The sequence below is a fragment of the Musa acuminata genome, chromosome BXJ3-5 (assembly GCF_036884655.1).
Source record: "Musa acuminata AAA Group cultivar baxijiao chromosome BXJ3-5, Cavendish_Baxijiao_AAA, whole genome shotgun sequence".
Classification (NCBI taxonomy): domain Eukaryota; kingdom Viridiplantae; phylum Streptophyta; class Magnoliopsida; order Zingiberales; family Musaceae; genus Musa; species Musa acuminata.
This window is the reverse complement of record NC_088353.1, coordinates 22,459,658-22,476,066: the sequence shown is the minus strand read 5'-3', so window position 1 is coordinate 22,476,066 and position 16,409 is coordinate 22,459,658. Positions and strand designations below refer to the sequence as shown.

General features: G+C 38.9%; 1 protein-coding gene across 1 annotated transcript; it reads left to right on the top strand.

Moving 5' to 3' along the window:
* Positions 1-1,641: 1,641 nt before the first annotated feature.
* LOC135638495 (inositol-3-phosphate synthase-like) lies at positions 1,642-5,651 on the top strand. The gene is made up of 10 exons (XM_065151612.1): positions 1,642-1,889; positions 1,966-2,034; positions 2,161-2,296; positions 2,530-2,777; positions 2,917-3,143; positions 3,234-3,349; positions 3,516-3,692; positions 3,773-3,961; positions 4,040-4,102; positions 5,246-5,651. The coding sequence occupies exons 1-10, from the start codon at positions 1,702-1,704 to the stop codon at positions 5,363-5,365; spliced, it is 1,533 nt and encodes a 510-aa protein (XP_065007684.1). The 5' UTR covers positions 1,642-1,701; the 3' UTR covers positions 5,366-5,651.
* Positions 5,652-16,409: the final 10,758 nt, after the last annotated feature.

Sequence of the window (16,409 nt, the reverse complement as noted above, 5' to 3'; positions counted from 1 at the left end):
TGAGAAATACTAGAAATTGGAATCAAGCATGTCTGGTACAGCAATTGTGGGATCTTTTGCAAAACAAATGTTCCTTATGGTCACATTGGGTTTCTACTAGGTATCTTTCAAAGGAATCAATCTGGGAAATTTCAACAAGAACATACCACTCTGCAGCTTGGAAATGAATTTTAAAGGCAAGGAATTGGCTAATCAAACACATTTCCTATGCAATCTCTTCTGGAACTAGTACTAATATGTGGTACGATCCTTGGGTGAATGGGAAGAGTATATTTCAATTATATGGTGACAGAATACGAAAAGATCTTGGGGCTCCCAAAAATTGGAAGGTTTCTGAGTTCATTGCTAACAGTACCTGGTGTCTCCCTAATCCCATTTCTCCCGAAATGTTATCACTTTGGCCGACTATTATAGCTATTCCAATCAGGAACAACTCTTCATATATACTTATTTGGCCTCATGACAATGGCAAATTTAGTGTCACATCCGCATGGAATCAAATTAGGCAAAGAAATAACAAGTGGGTCCCAAGCAGTTGGACATGGGATCGACCGGGATCACAAAGACATTCCTTATGTACATGGCAGGCCCTTCTCAATAAATTACCTACAATAGACAATATGAAAAGAAGAGGTATCTATCATGTTAACCGATGCTCCCTTTGTATGCAACAAGAAGAAAACTGTTGACCACCTCTATTTTGCTTGTGATTATACAAAATGGATATGGAATGAGATTCTCCAGCGATTTGAACTCAATAGACTACCGCAACCAAACTTGCACCAAGAACTATGCGACCTCATGCAATGTTTCTCAAGAAAGGGGCCTCTCACACAACTGGCAAAGGTTACTTTCAGATGCGCTATTTGGTGGATGTGGAAGGAGAGATGTAACAGAATATTTGAATGCCAACACACAAACAATGCTCAACTATTGAAAGAGATTATTAGAGACTCAAGATCCTGTATCGAGCAAGATCTCAAAACGGTGCACTTTACCCAAAGAGAAAAAGATATTTTTATCAAATTCAATTTTGCTATTAGCTAAAGATCTTGGGAATGATATCAAATTATGTACCCACATGTAGTTTTGATATATCTGGATAAACATTTTCTTTGATGATTATAATTAGGAGTTATAGTTTACAGCATGTGTAGTCATAACTATGAGTTACTTACTTGGCTTTGTCTATGACTTGTATAAATAAAGTTATTTGTAGAAACTTTACACATAATCAATTTACTTTTACTTACCAAAAAAAAGAAAAACTGTACAAAATACTTAGATATATTTCACACGATGAATGAGGGAGAAAGGGGTACAAAATACTTAAAACATTAATTGATATGAAATCCTTTTCGTCATAAATGTACTGGTTCCTCACACTGGGCACGTGACAGTGGCCAGCAAGCCACGTGGTCTTCGCTCGGTACGTGTCGCCGGAACCGGGCACGTGACATGTTGCGCCCGCGTGACCCAACGGCACATAACGGAGCACCGGTAACGGCGTCAGTCATATTCCAGGAACTTCCGCTATCACCACCAGCCACGTGGCAAATCTTGCATCCCTCCTATGAGGCGCTCCCGTGCAACGGTTCGTTCTTCCATAAATAACGGTCCCCGTGACCTTCGGTCTTAACGGAGAGAAGCCCGCGAGAGAGCGAGGAGAAGCAGGGGGGTGGTCTCCGTTGTTTGTTGAAGATGTTCATAGAGAAGTTCAAGGTGGACAGCCCCAACGTGAGGTATGGCGAGGAGGCGATCGAGGCGGTGTACCATTACGAGACCACTGAGCTGGTGCACGAGAACCGGGAGGGGGACTACCAATGGGTCGTCAAGCCCAAGACCGTCGTATACAACTTCAAGACCGACACCCGCGTCCCCAAGCTCGGGTATCTTTTACCCCATTCATCTGCCCCCGATTTTATTGGCTCAATGATTTGATCGGTTTCTTTGATCTTGGATCAGTGTGATGCTCGTGGGATGGGGCGGGAACAATGGATCCACCCTCACAGCCGGAGTAATCGCCAACAAAGAGTAACATCTCTTCGTGTTTCTTTTGCCATTTTTTTTCTCTATTTTTTTTTCTGGTTTTTGGTGATCTTTAGGATGTTTTCTTTGTGATTTGCCAATAAAAAAATGAGATTTTTATATGGTGAATAGGGGGATCTCTTGGGCGACCAAGGACACGGTGCAGCAAGCTAACTATTTTGGATCCCTGACCCAGGCCTCCACCATCAGGGTTGGCTCCTTCAATGGGGAGGAGATCTATGCCCCCTTCAAGAGCCTGCTTCCTATGGTAAAGTCGATTCTTCATTTATTTTTCTATTTGTTCCACAATTTCATTTTTTTCTCTCTTTTTTGTATGATACAACAAAGCTTTTTTTGTTGTTGATTGTGCCATTTTATTTTACTCGAACGCTAGTTTATGCGGTCATGTGATCCATGCATGTGGATTTGATTTTTCTTTCCTTCTTTTTTTTTTCTGGAAGTGTTATGTAATAAGGTTTTCTCTTTTGTTGAGTTTATTAGGTTGATCCGGATAATATAGTGTTTGGGGGATGGGATATCAGCGACATGAACCTGGCAGATGCCATGGCCAGGGCCAAGGTCCTGGACCTAGACCTTCAGAAGCAGCTGAGGCCCTACATGGAGTCCATGGTCCCCTTGCCCGGGATCTTCGACCCCGACTTCGTCGCCGCAAACCAGGGTGCTCGGGCCAACAATGTGATCAAAGGAACCAAGAAGGAGCAGGTCCAACAAATTATCAAGGATATAAGGTGCTCACTGACCTTAATATTTCAAGCTCATTTTCCAACAATTAGTTAATGTCACCTGCTTAGCTTAGGTTAAAAGGTTAGAAACAAAGGTGTCAGAATCCAGAATGTAGATGTTCATTATTTGATATGTGTTTCATAGGGAGTTCAAGGAGAAGACAAAGGTGGATAAGGTGGTTGTGCTATGGACTGCTAACACAGAGCGGTACAGCAATGTAGTTGTGGGGCTTAATGACACCGTGGAGAATCTCATGGCTTCCCTGGAGAAGAATGATGCCGAGATATCTCCATCAACGTTGTATGGGATAGCTTGTGTTCTGGAAAATATGCCTTACATCAACGGAAGCCCACAGAACACTTTCGTGCCTGGTATGGTGCCTTATGCTTGAATTGTTTATTCAGCAGGTTGGCTGGGCTATGAGAATGCCTCATGCATTTCAATTTTATACTTGTGTGCAGGGCTCATTGATCTGGCTATTCAAAGGAACAGTCTTATAGGAGGAGATGACTTCAAGAGTGGGCAGACCAAGATGAAGTCTGTCTTGGTTGATTTTCTGGTGGGAGCAGGAATTAAGGTATCTGATCTTGGACCTCTATGTCTACATCACTGTCATGCTAATTCTCAATGTTTATCCACTCGAATTTCATCTAAAGCTTGTATTTATAAGAAAAATAATTGTGCCCAATCTTTATCTTGAGCTAATTTAACATGTGTGATGTGTCCTTGTTTCTTCCTGCCAGCCGGCCTCTATTATCAGCTACAATCATCTGGGAAACAATGATGGGATGAATCTCTCGGCGCCACAAACCTTCAGGTCCAAGGAGATCTCAAAGAGCAATGTTGTCGATGACATGGTCTCGAGTAATGGCATCCTCTATGAGACTGGGGAGCACCCTGACCATGTTATTGTCATCAAGGTTCGTAGAAATTGTGACCTATATCCTTTTGGTTGGATGCTAGATTATATACCAATATTCATCACTTGCTTTTATTGTAGTATGTACCATATGTCGGGGACAGCAAGAGGGCAATGGATGAATACACATCAGAGATATTCTTGGGCGGCAGGAGTACCATCGTTCTTCACAACACTTGCGAGGACTCCTTGTTGGCTGCACCCATCATATTGGACTTAGTGTTGCTGGCTGAGCTGAGCACTAGAATCCAACTTAAAGCTGAGGGAGAGGTACTTATAGGCACCGCCTGTCCATTTGCGTATTCATGTAGTAAACACGTTGTGCTTATGTTTGGTTTGGTCATGTAGGACAAATTCCACTCTTTTCACCCGGTGTCCGCAATTCTGAGTTACCTCACCAAGGCTCCACTTGTAAGTGAATACTCTGCAGTTCTAGTATATATTTTCTTTAGATCCTGAAGAAAGAATTATAGAATACACATGATTCATGAAACTTTGTGCTTTTACATGATTGTCCAAAGATCACATAATAGGATGGAATATACTATCATGCACAGAATTCTAATGTTAAAGGCCAACCCGGGTAAAAAGTCAAACATAACTTTTAGCTCCTGGAGGAAGGCTTATTTAAGACAATGATGATTTGTTAGGACTGACTGTCCATTGGCCAAATATATAATGGAATAGAATATGATTATGGGCAGGTCAGTGCATGTTTAGTACTGATGTCTGTATGAAGTCAACTGTTGATAGGCTTTAAACAGCATCAAACAAAGTTCAGTTTGTAGATTGGCAATAAAACTAGCTACACAACAAGTTCAAGATCTCGAACAATGCTCAGCTATTGAAAGAGATTATTAGAGACTCAAGATCCTGTATCGAGCAAGATCTCAAAACCATGCACTTTACCCAAAGAGAAAAAGATATTTTTATCAAATTCAATTTTGCTATTAGCTAAAGATCTTGGGAATGATGCCAAATTATATACCCACAGATAGTTTTGATATATCTGGATAAACATTTTCTTTGATGATTGTAATTATGAGTTATAGTCTACAGCATGTGTAGTCATAACTATGAGTTACTTATTTAGCTTTGTCTAGGACTTGTATAGATAAAACTATTTGTAGAAACTTTACACATAATAAATTTACTTTTACTTACCAAAAAACAAAAAAATTCCATATGCATATTAGTGGCCACAAGCTATAAAGTTTATTGTTGATGGTAATATAGTGAAGCTACCGAGTTTTGCTGCGTTAGTACCACCTGAACATGTGATGTTTACTTGTCGCAAAAAGTATTCTTTTACCGAAGAATTTATAGCAGGTTTTTATATAAAAACAAGATTAAACTGTAGGCAGCAATGGTTTTTTAGATGCCAACAAATTATATTATACTTTAAAGAGTGCATAGCGTGATGTGTCATTCATTCAGCTCCTTCATGGATGTTCCCTTCAACTCTTGCATAATCTAATCGACTTCAAAAGATGTGTCACTGCGGTGATATCAAATATGATTGTCTTGACTGATTCAATTTTATGGTCGAAACAGGTTCCTCTAGGCACACCAGTGGTGAATGCCCTCTCCAAGCAGAGGGCCATGCTGGAGAACATACTCAGGGCTTGTGTTGGCCTGGCTCCGGAGAACAACATGAACCTTGAATACAAGTGAGATGAGCAAAGAGAGAAGGATGGTGGAACGTTAAACTGCAGAGATGGGTTTGTTTATCTTGTTCTTTTGTTAGTGTTGTCCCTCTTCACCCGATCCACTTGTGGTGCAAGCGTTCCTCCCGAATGATAAAGCCTAGCAAGGGAGGGAGGTACAGTCTCTAAAGTATTTCCAGTCTCGAGTGTGCTGATGAGATCCTAATGCTAAGCTGAGTGGTTTATTGTCTCCTAGGAGGTACTGTTCTGGTGTATTGTGTTGTTGAGAAATTCCAGTAGCCAGTTCAATTTTATTCTATATATTTGGCTTTGAATTTGGTGGGATGATTCGAGTGGCCTCACTTATTATTTATAAGGATTCACAATCCCATCTTATAAACAATTATTTACATTTAAAACAAAACGTTAAATTGGAATGAGGATTGGAAATTTTATTGATTGAATGATGTATTTTCAGATAGATATTAATTCTGAATTAGTATTCAAATAAAATATATTGTATCACTATAAATCGAGAACCTGATCTATGATGTTTTATTGATTTGATGGAAGGTCATCACATCATATTATTGTCATCAGCTATACTATGATATTTTTGCAATTTGATTTTACTCATGTAATTTATTCTATACAATATTTCATGAGTAATTTTTTTATATTTATATATTATATTATCTATCTTGTAAATCACCAAAGTGGTCGAACATTAGGATTATATAAATATCAATTATATAAACTTGTAAATCAATTACTCATAATTAGTTGATGGATAAAATTTATGATGGATATATTGATTGATGCTTATAGATTATAAAAACTTTTGGGATCGCCCAAAGCTTTATCTATCATTCCCATAATGATGAACATAAATATGATGATTGATATATTCTGCTGAAATTTATTTTGTTTATCCAAAGAATATATATATATATATATATATATATATATATATATATATATATATATATATAAGAATCAAAGTTGTCCTTCGGATGAAACTAAGATATACAACCATAATGATGTTTCTTCTATATGTGTCATCTTATTTGACAATTGAATATATTATTCAAGCCAAATATTTTGATCTCTTTAGATTAAAAAAAAAAAATAGTTAATATCAACTATCACATTTATATTCATTATATGAATTCTTATAATCCATTACAGATTTTATCATCATGGTATTTCAATGTAATTGATATTTATTTGATCTAATGTTCAGCCACTTTGATGGCAAGTAAGCCATATAAAATTTTAGTAGAATATATTGATTATCATATTTACGTAATAAAAGATTAACCTTTGGGTAAATCCAAAGGTTTTTATAATCTATAAACATCAATATACCTATTACAAATTTTAAGATCATGTCTTTTTCATTTATAAGCATCAACTAATCATGAGTAATTGATTTATAAGCTTATGCAATTGATATTTATTTGATGCATGTTAGGAAAGGGGTCGGCACTAAGAGGGAGGTGTTGGGAAGGAGAATTAGTATAGCGATACAATTACATTGGTTAAAAAAATCTTCATATGATAAAAACCATTTCGTAAAGGTAATAACTTTTGAAAGCGTACATAAGAGAGTAGTGGATGTAAAAAGCAAGTAAGGAGGTTTACAGTTAAAGTGAATTATTCAAAGAAATACAAACCAGATTTTAGAGTGGTTCGGTCGTCGTGACCTACATCCAATTTGCCGATTCCTCTTCCGTCGAGGCCACTAGCATCCACTATTGATTTTCCTTTAATAGGCGAAGATCAATCTCTCCTTACACCACCGCACATGTAAAAACACACTTCGATCTATTGAATCTTGGATTTTGATGATGAAACCAATTGATAAGTGTATGATTTAATCTGCGTTTTAAGTGATGCAGAATGCTTCGATCAGGATGAAATAATTAAAGCAGGAAGAATCATGTTGTGTCGGGGGAAAACATGTCAGAAGATTGGACGTCGAGCATGAGGATCGGTTAACGTATCGACAGAAGGCTTCGGGCTATGGATTTGGGCATCAGGCCAAGAAGAACAGATATTGCACCAAGGATATCAGAGTTGTGGAGTCAACTGGCCGATTGGGCAATAGGCCGCAAGAGAGGACGATGCGCCAAAGAATCGGACGAAGCGTCGAGGGACCAATAACATATCGAACAATATGATTAATGCTTAGTATTAATTGTCTAGATTAAAATATGTTTTACATGTGTACGATTAACTACGATAGCAAGGAATGAAGCAAAATGAAGTCCTAGAGTCAATAACGCGATTTTGTTGGGAATTCGAGAGTTCATCGGAAGTCCGGATGTTCGTCGAAAGTTCTGCAAGAACCAGTCGAGAAGTCTCAGAGCTTGCCAGAGAAGCTCATCGGAACTTGCCAAGAAGATCATCGTGAAGTCTAGGAGCTTGTCGGGAGTCCGTTGGAACATTATCGAGAGATCGTCGAAAGTTCGCCGGAAGATCGCTAGAAGCTCGCTAGAAGAAACTAGACTTACGGACTTGTTTAGCTTAGGAAATGTCTTAGAATTCGTAGTTAGCACGTAATTGGAATTGGATTTGGGCCAACCTAATTAGGGGCCAGTTAGGCCCATGTAAGGACTGTGTTGGGCCCAATGAAAGGCCCAAACAATGACCCATGAGGTGGCACCGTCATGGCACAGTCTCCGAGACTGTGTCAGGCAGTGGTACCACCCAAACATAGCCTCCGAGAGGCTACAAGCGGTGGTACCACCCAATGTCAAGCAGTGGTACCGCCAGATTGGGCGGTGGTACCGCCCGGACCCAGGAAACCTAGGATGAGATGTTTTTAGGTTCCAAGTTTGAATCAACTTGAAGCCTATAAATACCCTTCTCATCCCTGGTTAACATACACAAGCACAGAGAGTTTAAAACTGAAGAAATGCTGTTGCAATCACTTGAGAAATCCCCTCTAAGTCTAAGTTTAGAATTCTATTTAGGAGGAGTGAGTGCTTATAAGGGTTGTCTCCTAAACTCGGTAAAAGGAGAAGAGGGGTGTAAGAAGGAGGTTGATCTTCGCCTATTAAAGGAAGATTGATAGTAGATGTCAGTGGCCTCAACAGAAGAGGAATCGCGAAGTGGATGTAGGTCACGACGACCGAACCACTCTAAAATCTAGTTTGCATTTACTTCTTGCTATTTACCTTATTGCAAACTGAATTCCTCCTTCACTATGTTTCCATAAAATTTTAAGTTTACATATTTACGAAACCGGTTTTATTGAAACAAAACGTTTTTGAAGACGTATTTTACCACTGCACTAATTCACCCACCCCCTCTTAGTGCCGACCCCTTTCCTAACAATTGGTATCAGAACCTCGTTTTTCTCATTTGGTTTAACACCTAAAGAGAAATGACTCTTTTCGGCTTTTAAGAGGGTCACTCTCTCATTCATTCTCTCTTTTTCAATGGGACGGACTATACTTATTGGAAAACTTGAATGAGAGTTTTCTTGCTTTAATTGAATCTTGATTTATGACACATAGTCAAATTCGGTTTTAGAAGGTCTTCTCTTCTAATGAACCATTGGAATGATTTGAAGAAGAAGACTTTTTCCTTAAATGCTAGAGCTATGAACGCTCTATTTTGCGCTTTGGATAAAATTGAGTTTAATCGAATTTCTATGTGCGAAATGACTTTTGATATATGGTGCACTCTCGAAATCACACATGAAGGCACTAGCAAAGTTAAAGATTAAAAAATCAACTTTTTAATGCATGATTTTGAACGTTTTCAAATGAAGCCGAGTGAAACCATTGTTGACATGTATACCCGTTTTACGGATGTCATTAATGGTTTAAAAGCTCTTGGCAAATATTTTTCAAATTTTGAACTTGTCAACAAAGTTTTACGCTCACTTTCCAAAACATAAGACTCTAAAGTAACGATCATACAAGAGGCCAAGGATTTGAACCGTTTTCCACTTGAAGAACTAATAGGGTCTTTAAAGACATAAAATGAGTTTTATAACATATGTTGAACAAGATGAACTTGAGAACTACCTTCCAAAGAATAGGAAGGATTTGGCGCATCGAACAAAAGAAGAGCACTCGAGCGAAAGCTCAAGTGATGATGAACTTGAACTTCTCATAATAAAACTTAAAAAGTACTTAAAGCAAGAATAAAAAATAAAAATAAATTGAAGAAGAAGAAAGCACTTTGGGATGAAACGAGCTCATCTAAAGACGAGAAGAAAATCAACAAAGGTGAGGTGGCAAACTACGCCTTAACGGCTTTCGACGATAAGGTAATCAAAATGCCCTTAGTTTACCTTGAAATTACATAATGGCTTTCATGAGTTATTTTTAATTTAGTTTAGAATAATTATTTTTCTTAAAAATTACATGTTTAATAATGTAATGAAAATATAAAAAATTAGGAATCATGCTTATCATGCTAGTAATTTTGAAGGAAATTCACTATTAGGAGAAGGAAATCCACTATTAGGAGAAGTCCAGAAACCAAGCGGCGATACTATAGCGGCGACCAGATCTTGGACGACGGTACTGTAGCGGCGGCGGCGATACTGTAGCGGCGACCAGATCTCCCTAGGACGATCCGACTCCTGCAGCATCGGCTTTCTCCCACGGGCGAAGGGCGACGGTACTGTAGCGGCGGCGGACCAGATCTAGGGCGACGGTACTGTAGCAACGACCATATCTCCCTAAGGCGATCTAACTCCTGCAGCATCGGCTTTCTCCTACGGGCGAAGGGCGACGACACTGTAGAGGCGATCAGATCTCCCAAGGACGACGGTACTGTAGCGGATACGACGACACTGTAGCAGCGACCAGATCTAGGGGCGACGACACTGTAGCGACGACCAGATCTCCGTAGCGTCGGCTTCTCCCCAAGGGCAACGATTCTGTAAACCAGATCTCCCTAGGGTGACGGTACTGTAGCAGCGATCTAATATACTGCATCGGTGGCTTTTCCCAATGATGGTGTTTCTGTAGCGGCGACCAGAAGAGGGATCAAACATGGCAGCGACGGCCCCTAGGGCTGGCGATGGTGGCGAGAGGGTTGCAAGGCTCCCTACCGCTACCCCCCAACCTTTCCAGAGAGAAACTCCTTCGACGAAGCAGCATCGAAGCAGGTCGCGCACTAGATCACGGCAGCATGCTCTCATTTCCAACGATCCTCGGCCTTGGACTAGCCTCTTCAAGGCTCCGGTTGGAAGTCCAGATCTAAGCTTGGAATTCTTTACTCCAGAAGTTCAGGCTGATAAGAAGATTGCTGTATACGAGACTGCTGATTCAGCAGAGCTTATTGAGACATGGTCTATGGCGATTGTTGGCTATGTGATAGGTCTAAAAACATCTTATTTCCCACTATCCTCATTTATCAAAACTCGATGGGGAATATCGTCATTTGATCTACATATGCTGGAGAATGGATTCTTTGTTTGCAAGCTATACTTTGAAGAAGATTTGCAACGAATCCTCGAAGGATTCTGGACTATCCGCGGTCATCCAATGATTCTACGACGTTGGTCTCCTGATGTCCGTTTGGAGTTAGATAGTCTACAGTCTATTCCAATATGGGTATCCTTTCAACGACTGCCTCTACATCTTTGGAGTCGACGTTTTATTGCAAAGTTATACAGCACTCTAGGACAGCCACTCTATATCGACAAAGCAACAGCAGCTCAGACGAGATTAGCATTTGCACGAGCATGTGTGCTGGTTTCTTCCGATGAAGATCTTCCTAATGAGGTTTTCTATCGTGATCATGATGGGAACACTCGGAAGGTACATGTCTCATATTCCTGGAAGCCACAACGATGTCAGCATTGCTTATCTTTTGGTCATGCAAATGGAGCTTGTCAGCAAACCCCAAAACCAACCACAAAGGTCTATCAACCACGTCAAGCGCATCAGCAACAAAGTGATTCTTCTCTAACGGCAGTAGCACCGATGGTGGCGAAAACTATTGACCATTCCGACTCGCAAGGAAAGCACTGCGGACAGAAGGACAATTCCAAAACATTATCTCTTCCTATAATGTCAGAGTCTTCCATAACAGAGGTTTCCCATGGTACTAGTGGACAGGAGAAACATAAGTCAGGAACTTCATCTCTTCCAATATCATCGGATCCATCCACAATAGCTCAACGAACTCAGGTCCAAGCAAATATCGCCAGCAAGGATATTCTTCCTCAACAAACTCAGGCCACAACAAACATCGACAACAAGGATATTCTGTCTCAACAAACTCATGCCCCAACAAACGTCTCTAGCTAGGTTGCTCCAACAAGTACTATCCAAGATATTGTGCTACAACAATCTTATCGAGCTTCAACAAACCCTGCCAATCAAGATCACATGATTCAAGGTACTTTAAAGTTTAAAAATCTGCAAGCCGTAGATGAAGTGGATAAATATAGGAATAAAGCCATAAAAGGTAAGGATATTGTGAGGGAGGAAAATGCAAAATCGAATGATAAGAAAAAGGATGGTACAATCCATCCAAAGTCGTTGGATGAATACCTTACTACCTTTTCATTTGTTTATTACTAATGAAGATAACATGCTAGAATGTTCGCGGACTTAATAAGCCGGAGAAATGTCGGGAGCTCAACAGAATAATCAAGTCTACCGCATGTGATATTGTTATTCTAGTGGAAACGAAAATTAAACAATCGTGCGTTCAAGCTCAAAAGAATTTAATATGGCCGGACGCAGAACTATTTACCAATGACTCAAATGAAACTTTTGGTCGAATATGGGTATTATGGCATCCTAACTCTATTAATGCTTGGTTTATTTCTGCTACTGATCAATTCATTCATCTTAAGGTAGAGGATAAAAAGAATGGCTGTCAATTCAATTTCACTGGCATATATGCTTCGAACAGTATGCAAAAAAGAAATACACTTTGGTCTGACCTGACTAATATTGTAAATGGCTGTCTCAATGTACCTTGGATTGTTCTTGGAGACTTTAATATTGTTCGGTATACAAATGAAAAAGAGGGGGGTAGACAACTTTCAGAAAGCCAGCTTCAAAGTTTTAATGATTACATTGACACTGCAGCATTGTTTGATATGAAATCTGTGGGTAATTGGCTCTCCTGGAGTAATCAAGGTGCTGCTAACAGAAAAATAATGGCTCGACTTGATAGGTGTTTGATTAATCATGAATGGTTAACAGTTTACCCAGATTCACTTCTTGAGTATGGTGCTCCTTTGTTTTCTGACCATTCTTTAATGTATATACATGCAGAAAAAACGACACCAAGAGGCAAGAAACCGTTTAGATTCTTTAACATGTGGAGTACTCGTCCTCAATTTCTTGATGTTATCAGATCTGCTTGGAATTTTAATGCGCATGGATCCCCCCCTTACATCTTATGTCAAAAGCTCAAAGCCTGCAAAGCAGCACTAAAGGAGTGGAATACAAATACCTTTGGCAATATTAACACCAGAGTTCAATTGTGCAGAAAGGAACTAATGTCATTGCAACATGAGCTGCAACTTCAGCCAAATGATGAAAATATTATCTACAAAGAGACAGAAGCTAGAAATAACTTCATACATGCCTTAAAACAGGAGGAAAGTTTTGCAAAGCAGAAGTCTCGACAGCATTGGCTTACACTAGGGGATTCCAATTCTAAATTTTTCTATGCTTCAATTGCTACTCGAAGGGCGATTAACCGTATCAGCAAATGCAGAGACAAAGATGTCAATCTTATTGAGAATTTAGATGAGGTTAAAGCACACATAGAGCAATTTTTTTATTCCTTACTCAATCAAGCTGGGAAACCTAATAACATTCATGTGGAGCCGACTAGAAAACTTGATTCGGAAGCTATTTCAATCCTCAATGCCCCAATTACAAATGACGAAATTGTATGTGTTGTCTTTAAGTCACCAAAGCATAAAAGCCCAGGTCCAGATGGATTTCCAACTGAATTTTACCAAACCGCTTGGTCTATTATTGGAAATGATATGATCATGGCTTGCCAACATTTTTTCTCTTCAGGTCATATTCTTAGAGAGATGAATTGCACATTTATTTCTTTAATTCCGAAGAATGCAGGGGCAGATTCACTAGAGAACTATCGACCCATATCATTATGCAACTTCAATTACGAGATCATCTCCAAAGTATTGGCAAATAGAATGCAAAAGGTAATACACAAGATCATTAGCCCAAATCAAGCTGCTTTCATCAAAGGGAGAAGTATACATCATAACATTTTGCTTGCTAATGACTTGGTCAAAGATTTGCATTCAAAAGCAAGAGGAACAAAAATCTGTTTTAAAGCTGATTTACGGAAAGCCTTTGATTCAGTTAATAGGAAGTTTATCTATAAGATGCTCCTCGATATGACCTTCCCACAGCAATGGGTTAATTGGATTCAATCTTGCCTGGAAACTCCAAAGTTTTCGATACTTTTTAATGGCTCACCTATTGGTTTTTTTGGGAGCACGAATGACATCCGACAAGGTGATCCACTCTCTCCGTATCTTTTTACTATTACGATGGAAGGACTTAGTTGTATGTTGGAAGATGCAGTCTTAAATGGCAGCATTAAGGTACCCATTGCTGGCTCTGTTCATATATCACATATAACATTTGCAGATGACTTACTTATCTTTCTCCAAAATGAACCAACTTCAGTAAAGAACCTGGCTACTATTATGAATGACTTTGGTATGGTTTCTGGACTTCAGTTAAATCATGCGAAAAGTAAAGTATATATGAGCCCTTACGTTGAGGATAAGGTCTTTATTACACAAACTTTGGGGGTTAGTGAGGGAAGCTTGCCAGTTCCTTATTTGGGTCTCCCGCTCATATCCACAGGCATTCACAAAACTCACTGTCAGCCTATCTTGCAAAAAATAAAGAATATAATTTCTTCTTGGAAAAATAGGTTTCTATCAAAAGCAGGACGACTCAAACTCATCCGTTCGGTATTGCACTCCTACTCTATATATTGGTGTAATGCATTTTTTCTGCCTGCTGGACTTCTCCAAGATATTGAACGGTTATTAATGAACTTCTTCTGGAATGACACAAATGATAAGGCAATGCATATGGTAAATTGGGATAGCATTTGCAAACCGAAAGATGAAGGGGGGCTGAACTTGAGAAATACTAGAGATTGGAATCAAGCATGTCTGGTACAGCAATTGTGGGATCTTTTGCAAAACAAATGTTCTTTATGGTCACATTGGGTTTCTGCTAGGTATCTTTCAAAGGAATCAATATGGGAAATTTCAACAAGAACATACCACTCTACAGCTTGGAAAGGAATTTTAAAGGCAAGGAATTGGCTAATCAAACACATTTCCTATGCAATCTCTTCTGGAACTAGTACTAATATGTGGTACGATCCTTGGGTGAATGGGACGAGTATATTTCAATTATATGGTGATAGAATACGAAAAGATCTTGGGGCTCGCAAAGATTGGAAGGTTTCTGAGTTCATTGCTAACGGAACCTAGTGTCTCCCTAATCCCATTTCTTCCGAAATGTTATCACTTTGGCCGACTATTATAGCTATTCCAATCAGGAACAACTCTTCAGATATACTTATTTGGCCTCATTACAATGGCAAATTTAGTGCCACATCCGCATGGAATCAAATTAGGCAAAGAAATAACAAGTGGGTCCTAAGCAGTTGGACATGGGATCGACCGGGATCACAAAGACATTCCTTATGTACATGGCAGGCCCTTCTCAATAAAATACCTACAATAAACAATATGAAAAGAAGACGTATCTATCATGTTAACCGATGCTCCCTTTGTATGCAACAAGAAGAAACTGTTGACCACCTCTATTTTGCTTGTGATTATACAAAATGGATATGGAAGGAGATTCTCCAGCGATTTGAACTCAATAGACTACCGCAACCAAACTTGCACCAAGAACTATGCGACCTCATGCAATGTTTCTCAATAAAGGGGCCTCTCACACAACTAGCAAAGGTTACTTTCAAATGCGCTATTTGGTGGATGTGGAAGGAGAGATGTAACAGAATATTTGAATGCCAACATACAAACAATGCTCAGCTATTGAAAGAGATTATTAGAGACTCAAGATCCTGTATGGAGCAAGATCTCAAAACGGTGCACTTTACCCAAAGAGAAAAAGATATTTTTATCAAATTCAATTTTGCTATTAGCTAAAGATCTTGGGAATGATGGGAAATTATGTACCCACAGGTAGTTTTGATATATCTGGATAAACATTTTCTTTGATGATTGTAATTAGGAGTTATAGTCTACAGCATGTGTAGTCATAACTATGAGTTACTTACTTGGCTTTGTCTATGACTTGTATAGATAAAGCTATTTGTAGAAACTTTACACATAATCAATTTACTTTTACTTACAAAAAAAAAAAAAGTAATTTTGAAAATGATAATGACAAATGCATGTTTCATGATAAACAAACAAAATGATTTTGAATGCCTTACGAAATCAATTTTTTTTTTTTTTGGTAAGTAAAAGTAAATTGATTATGTGTAAAGTTTCGTCATCTATAAATGGGGCATTGAGGATTGAAATAGCTGGGCTTTTGTGCTTTGGTGACTTAAAGATAACACATATAATTTCGTCATCTGTAATTGGGGCATTGAGGATTGAAATAGCTTCCGAATCAAGTTTTCTAGTCGGCTCCACATGAATGTTATTAGGTTTCCCAGCTTGATTGAGTAAGGAATAAAAAAATTGCTCTGTGTGTGGTTTAACCTCATCTAAATTCTCAATAAGATTGTCATCTTTGTCTCTTCATTTGCTGATACGGTTAATCGCCCTTCGAGTAGCAATTGAAGCATAGAAAAATTTAGTATTGGAATCCCGTAGTGTAAGCCAATGCTGTCGAGACTTCTGCTTTGCAAAACATTCCTCCTGTTTTAAGGCTTGCATGAAGTTATTTTTGGCTTCTGTCTCTTTGTAGATAATATTTTCGTCATTTGGCTGAAGTTGCAGCTCATGTTGCAATGACATTAGTTCCTTTCTGCACAATTGAACTCTGGTGTTAATATTGCCAAAGGTATTTGTATTCCACTCCTTTAGTCCT

What these genes read in the sequence shown, in the direction of transcription:
- LOC135638495 (XM_065151612.1), top strand. Translation starts at nt 1,702, where the DNA reads ATGTTCATAGAGAAGTTCAAGGTGGACAGCCCCAACGTGAGGTATGGC. An exon ending in CAAATTATCAAGGATATAAG is followed by an intron (nt 2,778 to 2,916) that starts GTGCTCACTGAC and finishes TGTGTTTCATAG; the next exon opens with GGAGTTCAAGGAGAAGACAA. An exon ending in TGGTGGGAGCAGGAATTAAG is followed by an intron (nt 3,350 to 3,515) that starts GTATCTGATCTT and finishes TCTTCCTGCCAG; the next exon opens with CCGGCCTCTATTATCAGCTA.